The 15349-nt window shown below is 40.4% G+C and overlaps 1 protein-coding gene across 12 annotated transcripts in view; it reads right to left on the bottom strand.

Moving 5' to 3' along the window:
• GIT2 (GIT ArfGAP 2) overlaps positions 1-15349 on the bottom strand; it is a 60104-nt gene that overhangs the window by 12015 nt on the left and 32740 nt on the right. For 2 of the 12 annotated variants that reach the window (XM_036904045.2, XM_036904046.2), the window contains exons 13-16: positions 9269-9411; positions 7142-7291; positions 3182-3430; positions 1448-1537 (exon numbers count right to left, since the gene is read on the bottom strand). In XM_036904045.2, the coding sequence (XP_036759940.2) occupies positions 1448-1537; positions 3182-3430; positions 7142-7291; positions 9269-9411 (632 nt within the window). The other 10 variants (XM_057491584.1, XM_036904052.2, XM_057491583.1 and 7 more) reach the window with 9 other exon arrangements.

Below are 15349 nucleotides of genomic sequence, written 5' to 3'. Positions count from 1 at the left end.
AAATGATGTAACTATTCATCTTGTACAACACTGTCTCAGCAAGCAGCCCTCATAATGATTTCCAAAACTACTGAAAAAGAATTAAAAAAAAACAACAACCCAAATTTCAGTGGATAAAAGGTTTACCTGATCCTTACTAACAAGATTTCAAATGAGACCTTTTACTTCTATTTAACTGTCCCTTAGCTTAACTGAAACATTATAATTAAAACACTCCAGTTTAATTTCAGAACTGCTCAGAAGACTTTTTTTTTTTGAGGGCATCTCTCATATTTATTGATCAAATGGTTGTTAACAACAATAAAATTCTGTATAGGGGACTCAATGCACAATCATTAATCAACCCCAAGCCTAATTCTCAACAGTCTCCAATCTTCTGAAGCGTAACGAACAAGTTCTTACATGGTGAACAAGTTCTTACATAGTCAGAAGACTTTTAAGTACCACTTATCATGAAAGGGCCATGATGAGCTACAGGCAACGGCTGTGGGAAAGGATTCTCCATCACTCCTACTGATGTGGAAGGACTGGACAAAGACCTAGAACAAATCCCACCTTGTCTGTGAGGGTGGTCCCTCAGCCACAGCCCCCACCCCTCCTCTCACCTGAGTGCTATCTTATGGTTAAAAAAAGAGTGAGCTGGGACCTGAACAAAGGTGTTCAAAGCCTGTACTTCTGCCTCGACTTTATCAGATTGCCATGTGTACTCTTCGTGCATGAAAGTAATTTTTAAACTGACAGTGCTTTGGGGAGCAGGGATGTCACTCACCGAAAGGCTGTGCATGGAGAAGGTGCTTAATACTGCTGCCTGACTCTAAAAGGAGCTTACCTGAATCATGCCCTGTTATTGGGAATGTAAACTATGCATCAGCAAGCTGGACTTGGCCAACTATAAAGGAAACAGCTTCATACTAACAGTTGCCAATATCTCTGATGCTATGTGTTATAATCCTGACGCAGGGGATGCCAACCTTGGCTTGTTAAGTACAATGTGGATATAAAATACATCAAGAGGTACAAGAAATAAAAAAGCAAGATATCTTAGTGTTTCAGTTAGTCCAAATACACTAGTTTTAATCTGAACAAATTAGATTTGCCCTATTACAATATTTAACCAGCAACCAGCTAATTGTAGGATTGTTTTAAAAGATAGTGTGCTGAGCATAAATAAAAGGTAGTAAACTAGAGTGAAGTGCAACCTTTGTTAAATATTACATGAAACTGAGCAATGGGTAGTAGACAAAAGGGAGGCCGCCTCCCACAGACATGCTTGCGTGTGAGCGTGTGCAGCGCATGTGTGTACATGCCCCTGGGCTGTGAGACACCAGGAGGGAAGCTCTGCTTCATGCGGGACAGAAGGGCAGTTAGTGGAGGGCCAGGAGAAGCACAAAGCACCCAGGAGCACTGCCCCTCCTCCAGAGAGCAGACCATTCAGAATGTACTTAACCCTTCGGGTGCTTTCATCCCTCGACCAGGAAAGTGTGGAGGGGAAGGAAGGCAGAGACGAAGAGGAGGTCACAAGTGCACTCCTCCCGATCTAGAAGGGGAAAAAGAAACACACTCGGGAAAATACAAAACAAACAAAAAACCCTATTAGCTACCTTGGCTTCAGCCCAGGTTTCCTAGTAAAAAAAATCCTGAAAAGCATCTCACTATGTGAAATCAGTGCTGACATTTCTGTGACAGGTGGGCTGACTGCCACGTTAGCCCATGACAAATCCCCAGAGATGTTTAACCCCTTAGTGAAATGCCTTCTGGAAATTATTCGGAATTTATAAAGGTGCTCTTCTATGAGAAAAAAGATACTTCCTAGCACAATTCATCAAATTTACCAGTAGTTTTTTAATGGATAGTCATAAACAAATCTTTGTTCTACAATCAAGATAATGTGAAATGAGAAACTATATGAATAATTGAAAGTTGGTATATGTTATCAATCTACTCTTTAGTACAGATATAGAGCTTTTGCAATAATATGGCATTCTTACATTCTAAATGTTTCCAAAGTTTAAAATGCACACTGTGAAAACTAACAAAGGTTGCTTTTCTTAAGTTTTGTTTTCAGTTATAAATAGGATTTTTTAGTGCAATGGCATTCCCATTACACCAAATGTATCAAATCAACTGCTTTAGATAATTTAGCCCAAAAACTTAAAAAGTTGAAGTAATGGACTCCTAAGTATAATATAATAACACTGTAATTTTACCACAAAATTAAACCAGCTTGACAAAAGTAAACTAGGGCTTAACTTACTAGATCATATCCTTAAATATGCGTTTACTTTGAGAATTCTTTGGGAAACTGTAAAATTTGCTAAAAAAATAATAATTTTGTTAGTCACATATTCAAAAAGATAAATATAACTGAAAAAAATCACAGAAGTTCAAAATGTGTGTAACATTTTGTCAAAACACAGGTTTTTAAAATAAATCAATCCAAAAGTAATGTAATAGTTGAAAACCTTACAACACAGTACTTATCCCATTGTAAAATAAGACTGTTAGCAGCCTGTTACAGAATACAATCTTTGGAATACAACACATATAAAATCAATGTAGAGTTTTTACATTTCATCTTTATGAAATGACAAAGCAACACTTTCTCCATGAAGGGGAAACAGGGATGCAGAAGCTAAGCAGACAGGTTGACCACTGGGGGAGAGGCTATGGAGGCCAGGCGGCTTCCAGGCCTACCCGGCATGACCAGGCCGCAGACACCACCTGCTCCACTGTGAGGAGCAGAGAAAGCACCTTGAATTCTAAGGGCTCCGTTCATAAAGGGTCATGTATCTGTCTACCTCAAAGAAGATGGCACTCACTTCTGCTGTGACCTTTACAATTTGTTTTTATTTTTGGAAGTGGGGAAGGAAACTTGTTACAAAAACAGTTCCAGTACTGGCTAGTCGGGGCAGATATTATGTATACAGGGGAGAAAAAGGGGAGGGAGGCTGAGCAAGAGCCAGAATCCCCAACTTAGTTGGAAAACTTTCAGCCATTGCCCTGGGTGCTTGTGGGAACACCAAAAGCCATCTGTCGACATGTTAATACAGCAAACACAAGAATAACTCTCTAGACCAATTTGGCAAAGCAGAAATGTGGGGATCTGCAGGTTCAGAAGGGAGAATGCAGGAGTCAGGCTGGACAGAGAGTGAACAGCGGAAGCGCCAGTGGTGTTACTTACGTGTGCGGGGAAAGGCTGGAGTCTTGTCCTGTTCTCCTCAGGGCGGTTCACTTCTCCCATTGGGAGATATGGTTTCTGACCTGATCCCGTCTCGTACATGGACATGGGCCTACTGCCCCGGGCAGATGGACGTCGCTTTAAGGAAGAGTGGTTGGAAGTGTCTGTGTACTCAGAACCAGTTTGCACCTGATATATATTGGTTGTGGCCTGTTTCCTGAGGTTCGAATTTTCACTCTGGAGTGTTTGAAGCTGAAAGAAATGTTTGGCAGTGGGACTGTGTTTTTCTATAGCAAGTAGAAAAAGCAAACACCATGTAAATGCACACAACTACCAGCTTTAAACAAAAAGAACAGTAACAGCTAGCTGGGTTGAAAGTAAAAGGCAATACCAACGAGAACCCTTTCTTCTAGCATGAAGGAAACACAATCAACTCACTTCACCCCTTAGGTAAATCAAATAGCTTAATTTCTGAATGTGGAAAAGTTGCAGTTTGGACTTGTTTAAAAGAAAATGTCTAACCACGTAAAACTTGGCCAGGGCAGGCCTGGGATTTGTTTGCAGGCAACCTGTACTCTGGATTATTGTGAGGCTGTTTCAAGCAAGAGTTTGAGCTCATTTAGGCATTGCTTAGGTAACTTGCTTTTCAAATGAGCCCCGAGCAATTTGCAAATGCCAAAAATGCCAGCGGACACCATGGAAGCAGCACAAAGATAATCAGTTGCTTTGCAAAGCAAGAAAGACAGTGAAGTTCAGCTTATGAAAAAATCAGAGGAGCTACTGCTTCCCAAAAAGTCAACAAGAAAAATTATGATCAACAAGTTTTTATTACATAATACTCTTGATATTTCAAACAATTTAGCACCTAAAAAAAATAAAGGACCAAATCACGGTAAGTTTGCTATATTAACATATCACGAAGAAAACTGGAGACCTATTGAACTATGTTAACATCTTCATCTGAATGCTCCATGCAGCAAGCTTGCCTCCCTCTGGTGATCGATCATCTTTCAGCCAGGGCTGGAATATCTGGCCTCTCTCCTTTGGCTTTGTCACCCCAAAATGCGACCACGGTGGTGTCAGCTTTAAACACTCTAATCTGCCTGGCATCACCCCATTTTAGTGAGAGGCTGTCACTTGGAGACCCTGAATGCTCTTTCCATTCCTCACATGCAGGCTGCTTCATGGTGTTTGATGAATTAAGGTTAAGGGGTCAGCAAGGAATCGTGTTACTCTTTAGCATCTGGCATCTTAAACACAATTAACTGAGTCCAGTCTGCACAGTGTCCTTCCCTTCTGGTGCTCCTTCATCTTCCATGACATTTTATAAGCTGGGTGTGGCGTGAGTTCAGCTGTCTACTCTTTGACAGAGATTGTAAAATCTGACCAAATTCCCCACCAGGGCCAGGCTTAAGTCCGCAAGCAACTGTATTTGCACCAGATGATCATTACTTTTTCAATAGCAAACCCATTCAGTGTTAGGAGTTACTTTCAATTTTTATTTAGAAAGCACCGATCTGTGAAAAATACACCAATAGTGGCTGCTCCTCTTCATTAATTAGCATCTTTTCCAAGCAACTGTTAAATATGAAAGATCAAATACAAATCATGCTACTTTGTCAACTGTATATATTTTAAAAACTTAACCTAACTTTGAAATAAAATCAATATATCTTTGCTAAATAAACAAATTCCCCATACTTTATAATAATAGTGCCAAACTTTTATGAGGAAGTCTGACTTACTGCCTCTGCCACAGAAATACCCTCAGTGCCAGTGTCCTCAGAGAGGGATCCACCGAGGACGAGTAAATTGCTTCTACACCACAGGCTTCCAGGGTATATCACTTATATTTGCAACTCCTTTTCCAAAGAAAGAACAGCTGCAAAGTGACAAGCAGCCATTGAAAATTCCTACATTCCAGAATACAGACAGGAGTAAGGTACTGTCACAGTCAGAGAACCCATATCTTAAAGTGAAATGGTCAAGACCCAAAGGATAACTCACATAACTGACACATGCCCCTCAATGAAGGACGGGGTGTCTAGTCATGTGTTTGTCTATTTAAAATCCTTAGTGTTTTTTAGACAAGGCCTTGAAATTTGAAACTGCATCTTTTCACACCTCTAAAATACCCAGCCTGGATTTTGCTTGAATGTGTTTTGATAACAAGTTCCTGTTTTAAATTTAAAAAAATTTTAGTACCCTGTATTTAAAGAGACATCCTCAGATAAATCTTAACAATGCTTATCTTAATAAGAACCAGACAACACTTTTTTTGTTTGGAAGAAGTATAACAGGAAATGAAAAGTTACAGATAATTCAATCATTTCAGAAGTCAAAAGCATTTCTAAGAACCGAGGAGATAATCTACAAGCAATGGCAAACAATTTCACTCTCTCTGCCTTTCTTAAAGAAGCTCAAGACATTTGCTTTCAGAGATAGGAGGTTATCTCTGGCAATTTCTACACACACTAAAAGGAGGATTATAGAATTTTAAAAGGTGATGGCAAGCAGATTGATTTATAGTGGCAAAGTCAGCATGTTTCAGAAGAAGTCACCCTAACAAAATTATTAGTTCAACTATTGGGACAAAATGTAATTCATTAAACATAGGATATTTTGAAAAGACAGAGAAAATGCAAGCCCTTTATGTTACAGCAAAAGGGCCCTTGGTTTGTCTTGTTCATGGATGCTACCAGCTCCAGAGAGGGCCAGGCAGAACAGAACAAGTGTTTGATTAACATCAGACTGATCTTTGGACATTCTTGTCCTCTTCTACTGCAAGTATTGGAGTCATTTATCTCAAAAAACTGATGTAGGACTCAAACCCAAAGAACTCTAGACTCAGCCCCAGAAGACAGTGCACTCCAGCGCACTGCTGTGACAAGCAGAGGGCTCAGGCTTCTTTTTAGTTTTTGGCCCTCCTTTAGGAGCCATCACTGAAAAGGGCCCAGCCACAAATGAAATGCACCACGCCTTCTGTTCTTAATAAGGATCCCGAAACATTCTTCAAGTAACAGAATGAGGTTATTTATAAAGACACAGATATATACTTTGTTTCTGTTTGAGGGAAGTGTACAAAATCTCATTTTGTACATGGAACCCACAAAGTCTTGGGCAGAACTTAGAATTTTTCTTACTTTTTTTTTTAACTTACTTTTCTTAGGCAAATTTTCTTACTTACTTTTCTTAGCATTCTCATAAGGAATTACATACATAATCCCCCTCAAGTATATTCCTACTATTAGTCACACTTCTTTTAGGGATTAATATATTCATATATTTCTGACTCTCAAAAGGCGAATGAGAAAATGTTGAGTAAATGGGAGTGCTTCTTACTATTGAACAGTTCTTGCTACTGCAAATGAAATACATTCTTACATTTACTGAATACTTACTCTATGACAGGCCCTGCTCTAGGCTATGAGGACATCATAAAATTAATGGTAAACAGTAGTAAAAAATAAAGTAGGGATGTGGGGGACAGGGTTGCCAGGGGCAGGTAACAGGGATGGCACCCTTGCATGGCATGGAATGAGGTCTGGAATGCTGATAAGCACATACAGCTGTCTAGGGCTTTCATCTTCTGTGTCTTCATGGTGTGAATAGTCTTTACGATGAGCAACAGGAAGAAATATATCCATGGACTGGCATCCAGGTTCCCAAGAAGCACAGAATAGTGCAAGGGTTTCTATGACTGACACAAACACTTAATAGGTTCTTGTATTTCTCCTACTTGGGAAACTTACTCTGGACTTATTTCTAATCAAGGCTACTACACTTGAAAATCCAACTATATATTGCTTCCAAAAAGATACATGGGCCCAAAGATTTTTAGGACTTTTATAGTTAACTGTTTTTCTTCCCTCTGACCACAAGTATTGGGTCATTATACCTGGGATTCTTCCTTATACTATGGGGTTAAAGAGTCAATTATCCTGGCATTTATGAACATGTTACCTTTTTCTGCATAATTCTCAGCTCGTCACTCAAGTTGTTATTCACCTTCATTAGCTGTTGTATCTTGGCCTCAGAAGCCACTAGAGCGTTTTTGACCTCCATAAATTCCTGCACAGTGACTGGTCCATCTGATAAATCTGAATCTAGGCTCTAAAAATAAATTGGGGAAAATGTTCACAATCTGAGACCATGATAACATTCAAGACTGACAGCTAAAGAATTTTAAATTCTGACCATGCCAGCTGGATTGCAAAGTTAATTAAACCAAATCAAGGCTTCTCAGAATAATGCAAGACTAAAATGTAAGGGCAGAATTATTATAATATTTTAGAGTCAATATTTTCAAACACAATGGGGTACAAATCTACTCTGACAATGACTCTGAGTGTATTTGTCTTGTCTGCCTTTCTCTTGCTCATTCCTTTTTCTTTTTTGTTCATTCTTTCATGAATCCATTTCAACAAAAATTTTTTTCTGAGCATCAAGAAGTGTTCTAGGGGCTTGGGATATATAAAAAAAGAAAATAGACAAAGATTCCTGCTCCCATTGGGTTTACATTGCAGCAGAGTAAGAGAGGGTGGAAATAAAAATAAGTAGCTGTATACATAGTATGAGAGAAGGGGTTATGTGCTATGGAAAATAGATAAAAGGGGCAGGATGAGGGGCTGGTTAGCTAAAGTAGGGGTCAGGGTGGGTGCATTTTAATTAGACAAGTGATGTAAGCCTTTGGGTAGGTGAGACCTGGGCAAAAGCCTGAAGAGATAAGGACATCAGTCAAATGGCTGTCTGGACGAAGAACATTCTAGCTGGAGGCACAGCACAGCTAGGAAGATCATGTGTGCAAAGTGAGTAGGAGGATGAGGCCAGTCGTCATGCATGTCATGACTCTGGCTTTCACTCTGAGTAAACCTGGTGCTTCTGCGGAGACTGAGCAGGAGCATCCTGGATGGGACAGGTGACTAGCCATCCCCTCTGCATTTCCTGTATCTGCCAGAAGTACAACTCTTCTCAGTTATGTGAGCTAGAAAACTCCAGATACATCTTCTATAAACCAATCTCCCTATTTCAAACATCCAACTTAGTGCCAAAACTTGTTTACTCTATTTTCCTGTTCATCCACTGTCAAATGTTTGCTGAGCCCCTCTGTGGGCCAGATGCTGAGACTTCAGCAGTGGGTGGACCAGGGAGGCCCAGAGCTCACACTCTGCTACCGTGACTTCTTCCATCCAGATGCTCCCGGGCCAGGCTCTATAACGGCCAGTGTCAGCTGTTGCTTGCCCATCTTCAGCAGTGCCCTAACTGGGTTCCCTTCCTCCACTCTCCAACCTAGCAGGACAGTCCTCACAAAATGAGGACCCAGAATGGCTGGCCATGGCTCACCTGCCTCGCCTAAAAGCTTCTTGGGCTCTGCACTGCCCACTGAGGTCCACGCTCTTCAGTCTGGCCTCATGTTCCTCCGTGGTGTGAGCCCCGCTGTCTGCTGCAACTTTGAGTTCCACTCTCTTTAGGCTGTCTCACACATGACAAGATTTTCCCCCTAGACATCCTTGTTCCAGTTTCTCTCTGCCTAGACTACCCTTCCCTGTCTCTCCACATGTGCAGATCCTATGCATCCCTGAAGGCACATGTCATTTACAAAGCCATCTCATTTACAAAGCCCTGACACTACTCCTCAGCAACAAGGTACATCTCTTTACACACACACGCCCCCTTCTGTTTGCATTTCATGGCTCGCATCACTCTGTACCTTTTATTGAGGTATCTCTCCTACTAAGCTGTGGCAGCCTCATGGGAAAGGGGCTAGGCCTCATTAGGGACGGTATCATACAGATAAGTAACTCGGCAAACATTTATTCAAACAGTAAAACATACCTGCTCCTCTTCACAAGTTTCATAAAGTCACAGTTGCAGCAGGGCTATGATTCAGCAACTGACTCAGGGACAAAGGACCCTCTATTTTTAAACTGTTTACCTCCCTGGCCCAAGCTGGTAGTAAGCCCAACCTCACCTCCATAGCACTTTTCACAGGGCTAGCCCTCCAGCGATTTACAAATAAAGTAATTCTGCAGGAAGAAAGATTTTAAAGAGAAGCATATTCTCCCCTTCCGTGCGTAGGTGTCACCTCACCTTCTGCCTGTTTGCCTTGCTTGCAGCAGCTTCCAGATCTGTGTCTTCGTCTGATGCCACACTGTCATAATCTGGTTGGTCATTGTCTTGACTCTCAATACTGTGCTGGTTATTGATCGTTTTCAGTATGAGCTCCACATTGTCTATCAAGGGAAGCAAATAACTTTACTTCAGGATTAACAAATTTTTTCTTCCCAAAAATCTTTCAGGATGATTCTGGGGTTTAGCTGTTTAAAAGACTAAAAGAGAGCAAAGTACACAGCTGTAGAGGAAAACCACAAGAAACAAGAACAATCTCAAATAAACAGCCTAAACTCACAATTAAAGAAACTAGAAAAAGAAGAACAAATGAAACTCAAAGTTAGAAGAAGGAAGGAAATAATAAAGATTAGAGAAGAGAGAAATTAAATAGAGAAGAATGAAATAGAAAAAAAAAAAATCAATGGGTTCTTCGAGAAAATAAAATAGATAAAACCCTAGCCTGACTTAGTAAGAAAATAACAGAGTATACAAATAAAATCAGAAATGAAGAAGAAATAATCACAATGGACACCACAGAAATACAAAGACTTATTAGAAAATACTGTGAAAAATTATATGCCAATAAACTGGACAACCTAGAAGAAATGGACATATAAAACCTTTCAAATCAACCCAGGAAGAAACAAAATCTAAACAGACCAATTGCCATCAATGAAATCGAACTGGTAATCAAAAAACTCCCAACAATCAAAAGTCAAGAACCAGATGGCTTCACAGCTAAATTCTACCAACCAAAAAAAGAAGAGCTAATACCCATTTTCTTAAAGTATTCCAAGGAATAGGAGAGGAGGGAATATTTCCAAGCTCATTCTATAAAGCCAGTATCACTCGAATACCCAAACCAGACAAAGACACCAGAAAAAAAAGAAAATTATAAACCAATATACCCCTGATGAACAAAGATGCAAAACTCTTCAACAAAATATTAGCAAACTGAATTCAAAAATACATCAAAACTCCAAAATATATAAAGAGCTCACGCACCTCAACAAACAAAAAGCAAATAATCCAATTAAAAAATGGGCAGAGGAGTTGAACAGACAGTTCTCCAAAGAAGAAATTCAGATGGCCAACAGGCACATGAAAAGATGCTCCACATCGCTTGTCATCAGAGAAATGCAAATTAAAACCACAATGAGATATCACCTCACACCAGTAAGGATCGCCACCATCCAAAAGACAAACAACAACAAATGTTGGTGAGGTTGTGGAGAAAGGGGAACCCTCCTACACTGCTGGTGGGAATGTAAATTAGTTCAACCATTGTGGAAAGCAGTATGGAGGTTCCTCAAAAAGCTCAAAATAGAAATACCATTTGACCTAGGAATTCCACTTCTAGGAATTTACCCTAAGAATGCAGCAGCCCAGTCTGAAAAAGAGATGCACCCCTATGTTTACTGTAGCACTATTTACAATAGCCAAGAAATGGAAGCAACCTAAGTGTCCATCAATAGATGAATGGATAAAGAAGATGTGGTACATATACAGAATAGATTATTATTCAGCCATAAGAAGAAAACAAATCCCACCATTTGCAACAACATGGATGGAGCTAGAGGGTATTATGCTCAGTGAAATAAGCCAGGCGGAGAAAGACAAGTACCAAATGATTTCACTCATATGTGGTGTATAAGAACAAAAAAAAACTGAAGGAACAAAACAGCAGCAGAATCACAGAACCCAAGAACAGACTAACGGTTACCAAAGGGAAAGGGACTGAGGAGGATGGGTGGGAAGGGAGGGATAAGGGCATGGAAAAAGAAAGAGGGCCTTACGATTAGCATGTATAATGTGGAGGAGGGCATAGGGAGGGCTGTGCAACACAGAGAAGACAAGTAGTGAGTCTACAGCATCTTACTACGCTGATGGACAGTAGCTGTAATGGGGTTTGTGGGGGGGTACTTGGTGAAGGGGGGAGTCTAGTAACTATAATGTTCTTCATGTAATTGTAGATTAATGATAATTTAAAAAAAAAAAGAAATAAAAGGCATCCAGACTGGTAAAGATGAAGTTAAACTGTCCCTCTTTGCAGATGACATGATATTGTACATAAAAAAACCTAAAGAATCCACTCCAAAACTACTAGATCTAATACTGAATTCAGCAAAGTTGCAGGATACAAAATTAATACACAGAAATCTGTTGCATTCCTATATACTAATGATAAACTAGCAGAAATAGTAATCAGGAAACCAATTCCATTCACAACTGCATCAAAAAGAATAAAATACCTAGGAATAAACCTAACCAAGGAAGTGAAAGGCTTATACTTTGAAAACTACAAGACACTCAAGAGAGAAATTAAAGAAGGTACCAATAAATGGAAATACATCCTGTGCTCATAGACAGGAAGAATATTGTCAAAATGGCCATCTTGCCTGATGCAATCTACAGATTCAGTGCAATTCCTATAAAAATACCAACAGCATTCTTCAATGAACTAAAGAAAATCATTCTAAAATTCATATGGAACTACAAAAGACCCTGAATAGCCAAAACAATCCTGAGAAGGAAGAATAAAGCTGGGGGGATTACACTCCCCAACTTCAAGCTCTACTACAAAGCCACAGTAATTGAGACAATTATGGTACTTGCACAAGAACAGAACAATAGACCAATGGAACAGACTAGAGAGCCCAAATATAAACCCAAGCATATATGGTCAATTAATATACAATAAAGGAGCTATGGACAGACAATGGGGAAATGACAGCCCCTTCAACAACTAGTGTTGGCAAAACTGGACAGCTACATGCAAGAGAATGAAACTGGATTACTGTTAACCCCATACACAAAAGTAAACTCGAAATGGATCAAACACCTGTATGTAAATCATGAAACCATAAAACTCTTAGAAGATAACATAATAAAAATCTGAATATAAACATGAGCAACTTCTTCTTGAACGCATCTCCTCAAGCAACGGAAACAAAAGCAAAAATGAACACATGGGGCTACATCAAAGTAAGAAGCTTTTGTACGGCAAAGGACACCATCAACCGAACAAAAAGGCATCCTACAGTATGGGAGAATATATTTGTAAATGACATATCCAACAAGGGGTTAACATCCAAAATATATAAGAAACTCACACGCCTCAACACCCAAAAAGCAAATAACCCTACTAAAATATGAGTGGATGATATGAGGAGATAATTCTCCAAAGAAGAAATTCAGATGGCCAACAGGCACATGAAAAGATGCCCCACATCACTAATTATCAAGGAAATGCAAATAAAAACCACAGTGAGATATCACCTCACACCAATTAGGATGGCCAGCATTGAAAAGACTAAGAACAACAAATGCTGGCGAGGATGCAGAGAAAGGGGAACCCTCCTACACTGCTGGTGGGAATGTAAGCTAGTTCAACCATTGTGGAAAGCAGTATGGAGGTTCCTCAAAAAACTAAAAATAGAAATACCATTTGACCCAGAATTCTACTCCTAGGAATTTACCCAAAGAATACAAGTTCTCAGACTCAAGAAGACATATGCACCCCTATGCTTATCGGAGCACTATTTACAATAGCCAAGATATGGAAGCAACCTAAGTGTCCATCAGTAGATGAATGGATAAAGAAGAGGTGGTACATATACACAATGGAATACTATTCAGCCTTAAGAAACAAATCTTACCATTTACAACATGGATGGAGGTGGAGGATATTATGCTCAGTGAAATAAGCAAGGCAGAGAAAGATAAATGCCAAATGATTTCCCTCATTAGTGGAGTACAGCAACAAAGCAAAACTGAAGGAACAAAACAGCAGACTCACAGAGTCCAAGAAGGGACTAGTGTTACCAAAGGGGATGGGGATGGGAGGGTGTATGGTGGGGGAGGGAGAAGGGTATTGAGTAGTATTATGTTTAGTACACATGGTGTAGGGGTGTCAAGGGGAAGATAGTGTAGCACAGAGAAGGCACATAGTGGATCTGTGGCATCTTACTACACTGATGGACAGTGACTACAGTGGGGTATGGGGGGGGACTTGATAATATGGTGAATATAGTAACCACATTGTTTTTTCATGTGAAACCTTCATAAGAGTGTATATCAATAACAATGGTTTCTGCAAAAAAAAAAAAAAACATCAAAAGGACCATCACCCATCATGACCAAGTGGGATTTATTCCAGAGATGCAAGGATGGTATAATATTCATAAATCAATCTATATCATACACCCCATTAACAAAAAGAAGAAGAAAAACCACATGATCATCTAAATAGACACTGAAAAAGCTTTTCACAAAATTCAACATCCATTCATGATAAAAACTCTCGACAAAATGGGTATAGAGGGTATGTACCTCATATAATAAAGGCCATATATGACACACCCACAGTCAACATCATACTTAATGGAGAAAACTAAAAGCTTTTCCTCTAAGATCAGGAATAAGACAACGTTGTCCACTCAGCACGTTTATTTAACATAGTACTGGAGGTCCTAGCCACAGCAATCAGACAAAACAAAGAAATAAAAGGCATCCAAATTGTAAGGAAGAAATTAAACTGTCACTATTTGAAGATGACATGCCATTATATATAGAAACTCTAAGGACTCCACCAAAAAACTATTAGAACTAGTAACTGGATTCAGCAAAGTTGCAGGATACAAAATTAATACACACAAATCTGTTGCATTCCTATATACTGACAACAAACTAGCAAAAAGAGAAATAAGGAAAACAACTCCACTTACAATTACATCAGAAAGAATAAAATACCTAGAAAAGGGGATCTCTTGTTCCCTCTGGGCACGAGCCAGAAGCTTTGTCCTCTCTCTTTCTCTCTAAATAAAAGCCTCTCTGCCTTGCTCTGCTACCTTGACTGTTCACGAAATTTCTTCTTCAACTCCGTGAACAAGAACCCCAGCAACATTTTTGGGGGCTCGCCAGGATAACTTCAGAGGTGAATATTGACATATTAGCCTGCCTTTTTCTTTCCCTGTCCTTATACAAGGTAGCTGTCTATGGCACACAACATTGGGCGCGTGTCAGCCACTTAAATGGGACTAGCCCGGCTGCCGATCTCAAAATCCCAAGCGACAGGTTCCCCTGGTTCCCCTGCGTCTCCCTCAGTGGATCCCCCAGCTCCCCCGGGAGCCGGGAGAGTCACCCGAGTGGAGGCCAGGATTCCCTTTCAGAGGCCTCTCCTTGGATGGGAGGGACTGAGGAAGGCCGTGGGCACCTGCGAGAGTCTAGGCTGAGGCTGCACTTCAGCGGCTTCTCAAAGGCCTGCGTGTCTGAAATCAGACCCCGACAGCTGAACTGGGTATCCATGAAGAGTGTCTCTCTTTCTCTGTCTCTGACTTTTCAGCCTGCTTTTTCAGGCCACCCTGGCCTGAGTGAGGCAAGGATGCTCTTTACTTTCTTTACACGCTCTATGTGTGCCTCTAACTTCAGTAATTTCACGGAACCCGATGCTCACCACCACAAGGTAGGAGATCTACACTTCACTCTTATTCTTAACTAAATGCTGTACTTTTTATCTCAAAAATGTGTCTGGGCACCCGTTAAGCACTTAAAAGACAATTAGCATCAGCTACCAATCTTATTAAGTCTCAAGTGAAAAGTTTCTTGGTGTCTGCCACTCCATGATCTCCCACCTCTGGGTGGGAATGTCAAGGAGAGGCTGGGCCTATTTCCTACTTTCCTATCCTAATCTGTGGACTCCGAGGGCAGACTGGACTAGTAGACAGGGGTCCTTGAATCTTGGCCCTGGCCTATTGATCTGATAGCGCTGAGTGAACCTCCAGCTAGGCTGCTGCCTATGTGAGAGTCGCAGATGACCCCCTACCTCTTTGTCTGACAGGTGAGATTTCTTACAGTGGGTGACTAGTAGGATAATTCCCAGGTGTTTGAGAGTATAGACCCCCCCTTTTATAACTGTCCATAGCAGCCTCTGTCTGAATTTTATCTTGGCCTTAGAAAAAGTTCCCCTGCTCCCCAATCAAAGCAGTCCTCTTAGGCCACTTTCTCCTGTGTAATGTAAATCAAGTCTGTAAAGTTATCAAGCTGAAACCTGAGACCAAC

This window comes from Manis pentadactyla, chromosome 14 (assembly GCF_030020395.1).
Source record: "Manis pentadactyla isolate mManPen7 chromosome 14, mManPen7.hap1, whole genome shotgun sequence".
NCBI lineage: Eukaryota > Metazoa > Chordata > Mammalia > Pholidota > Manidae > Manis > Manis pentadactyla.
This window is presented reverse-complemented; position numbering and strand designations above follow the sequence as displayed.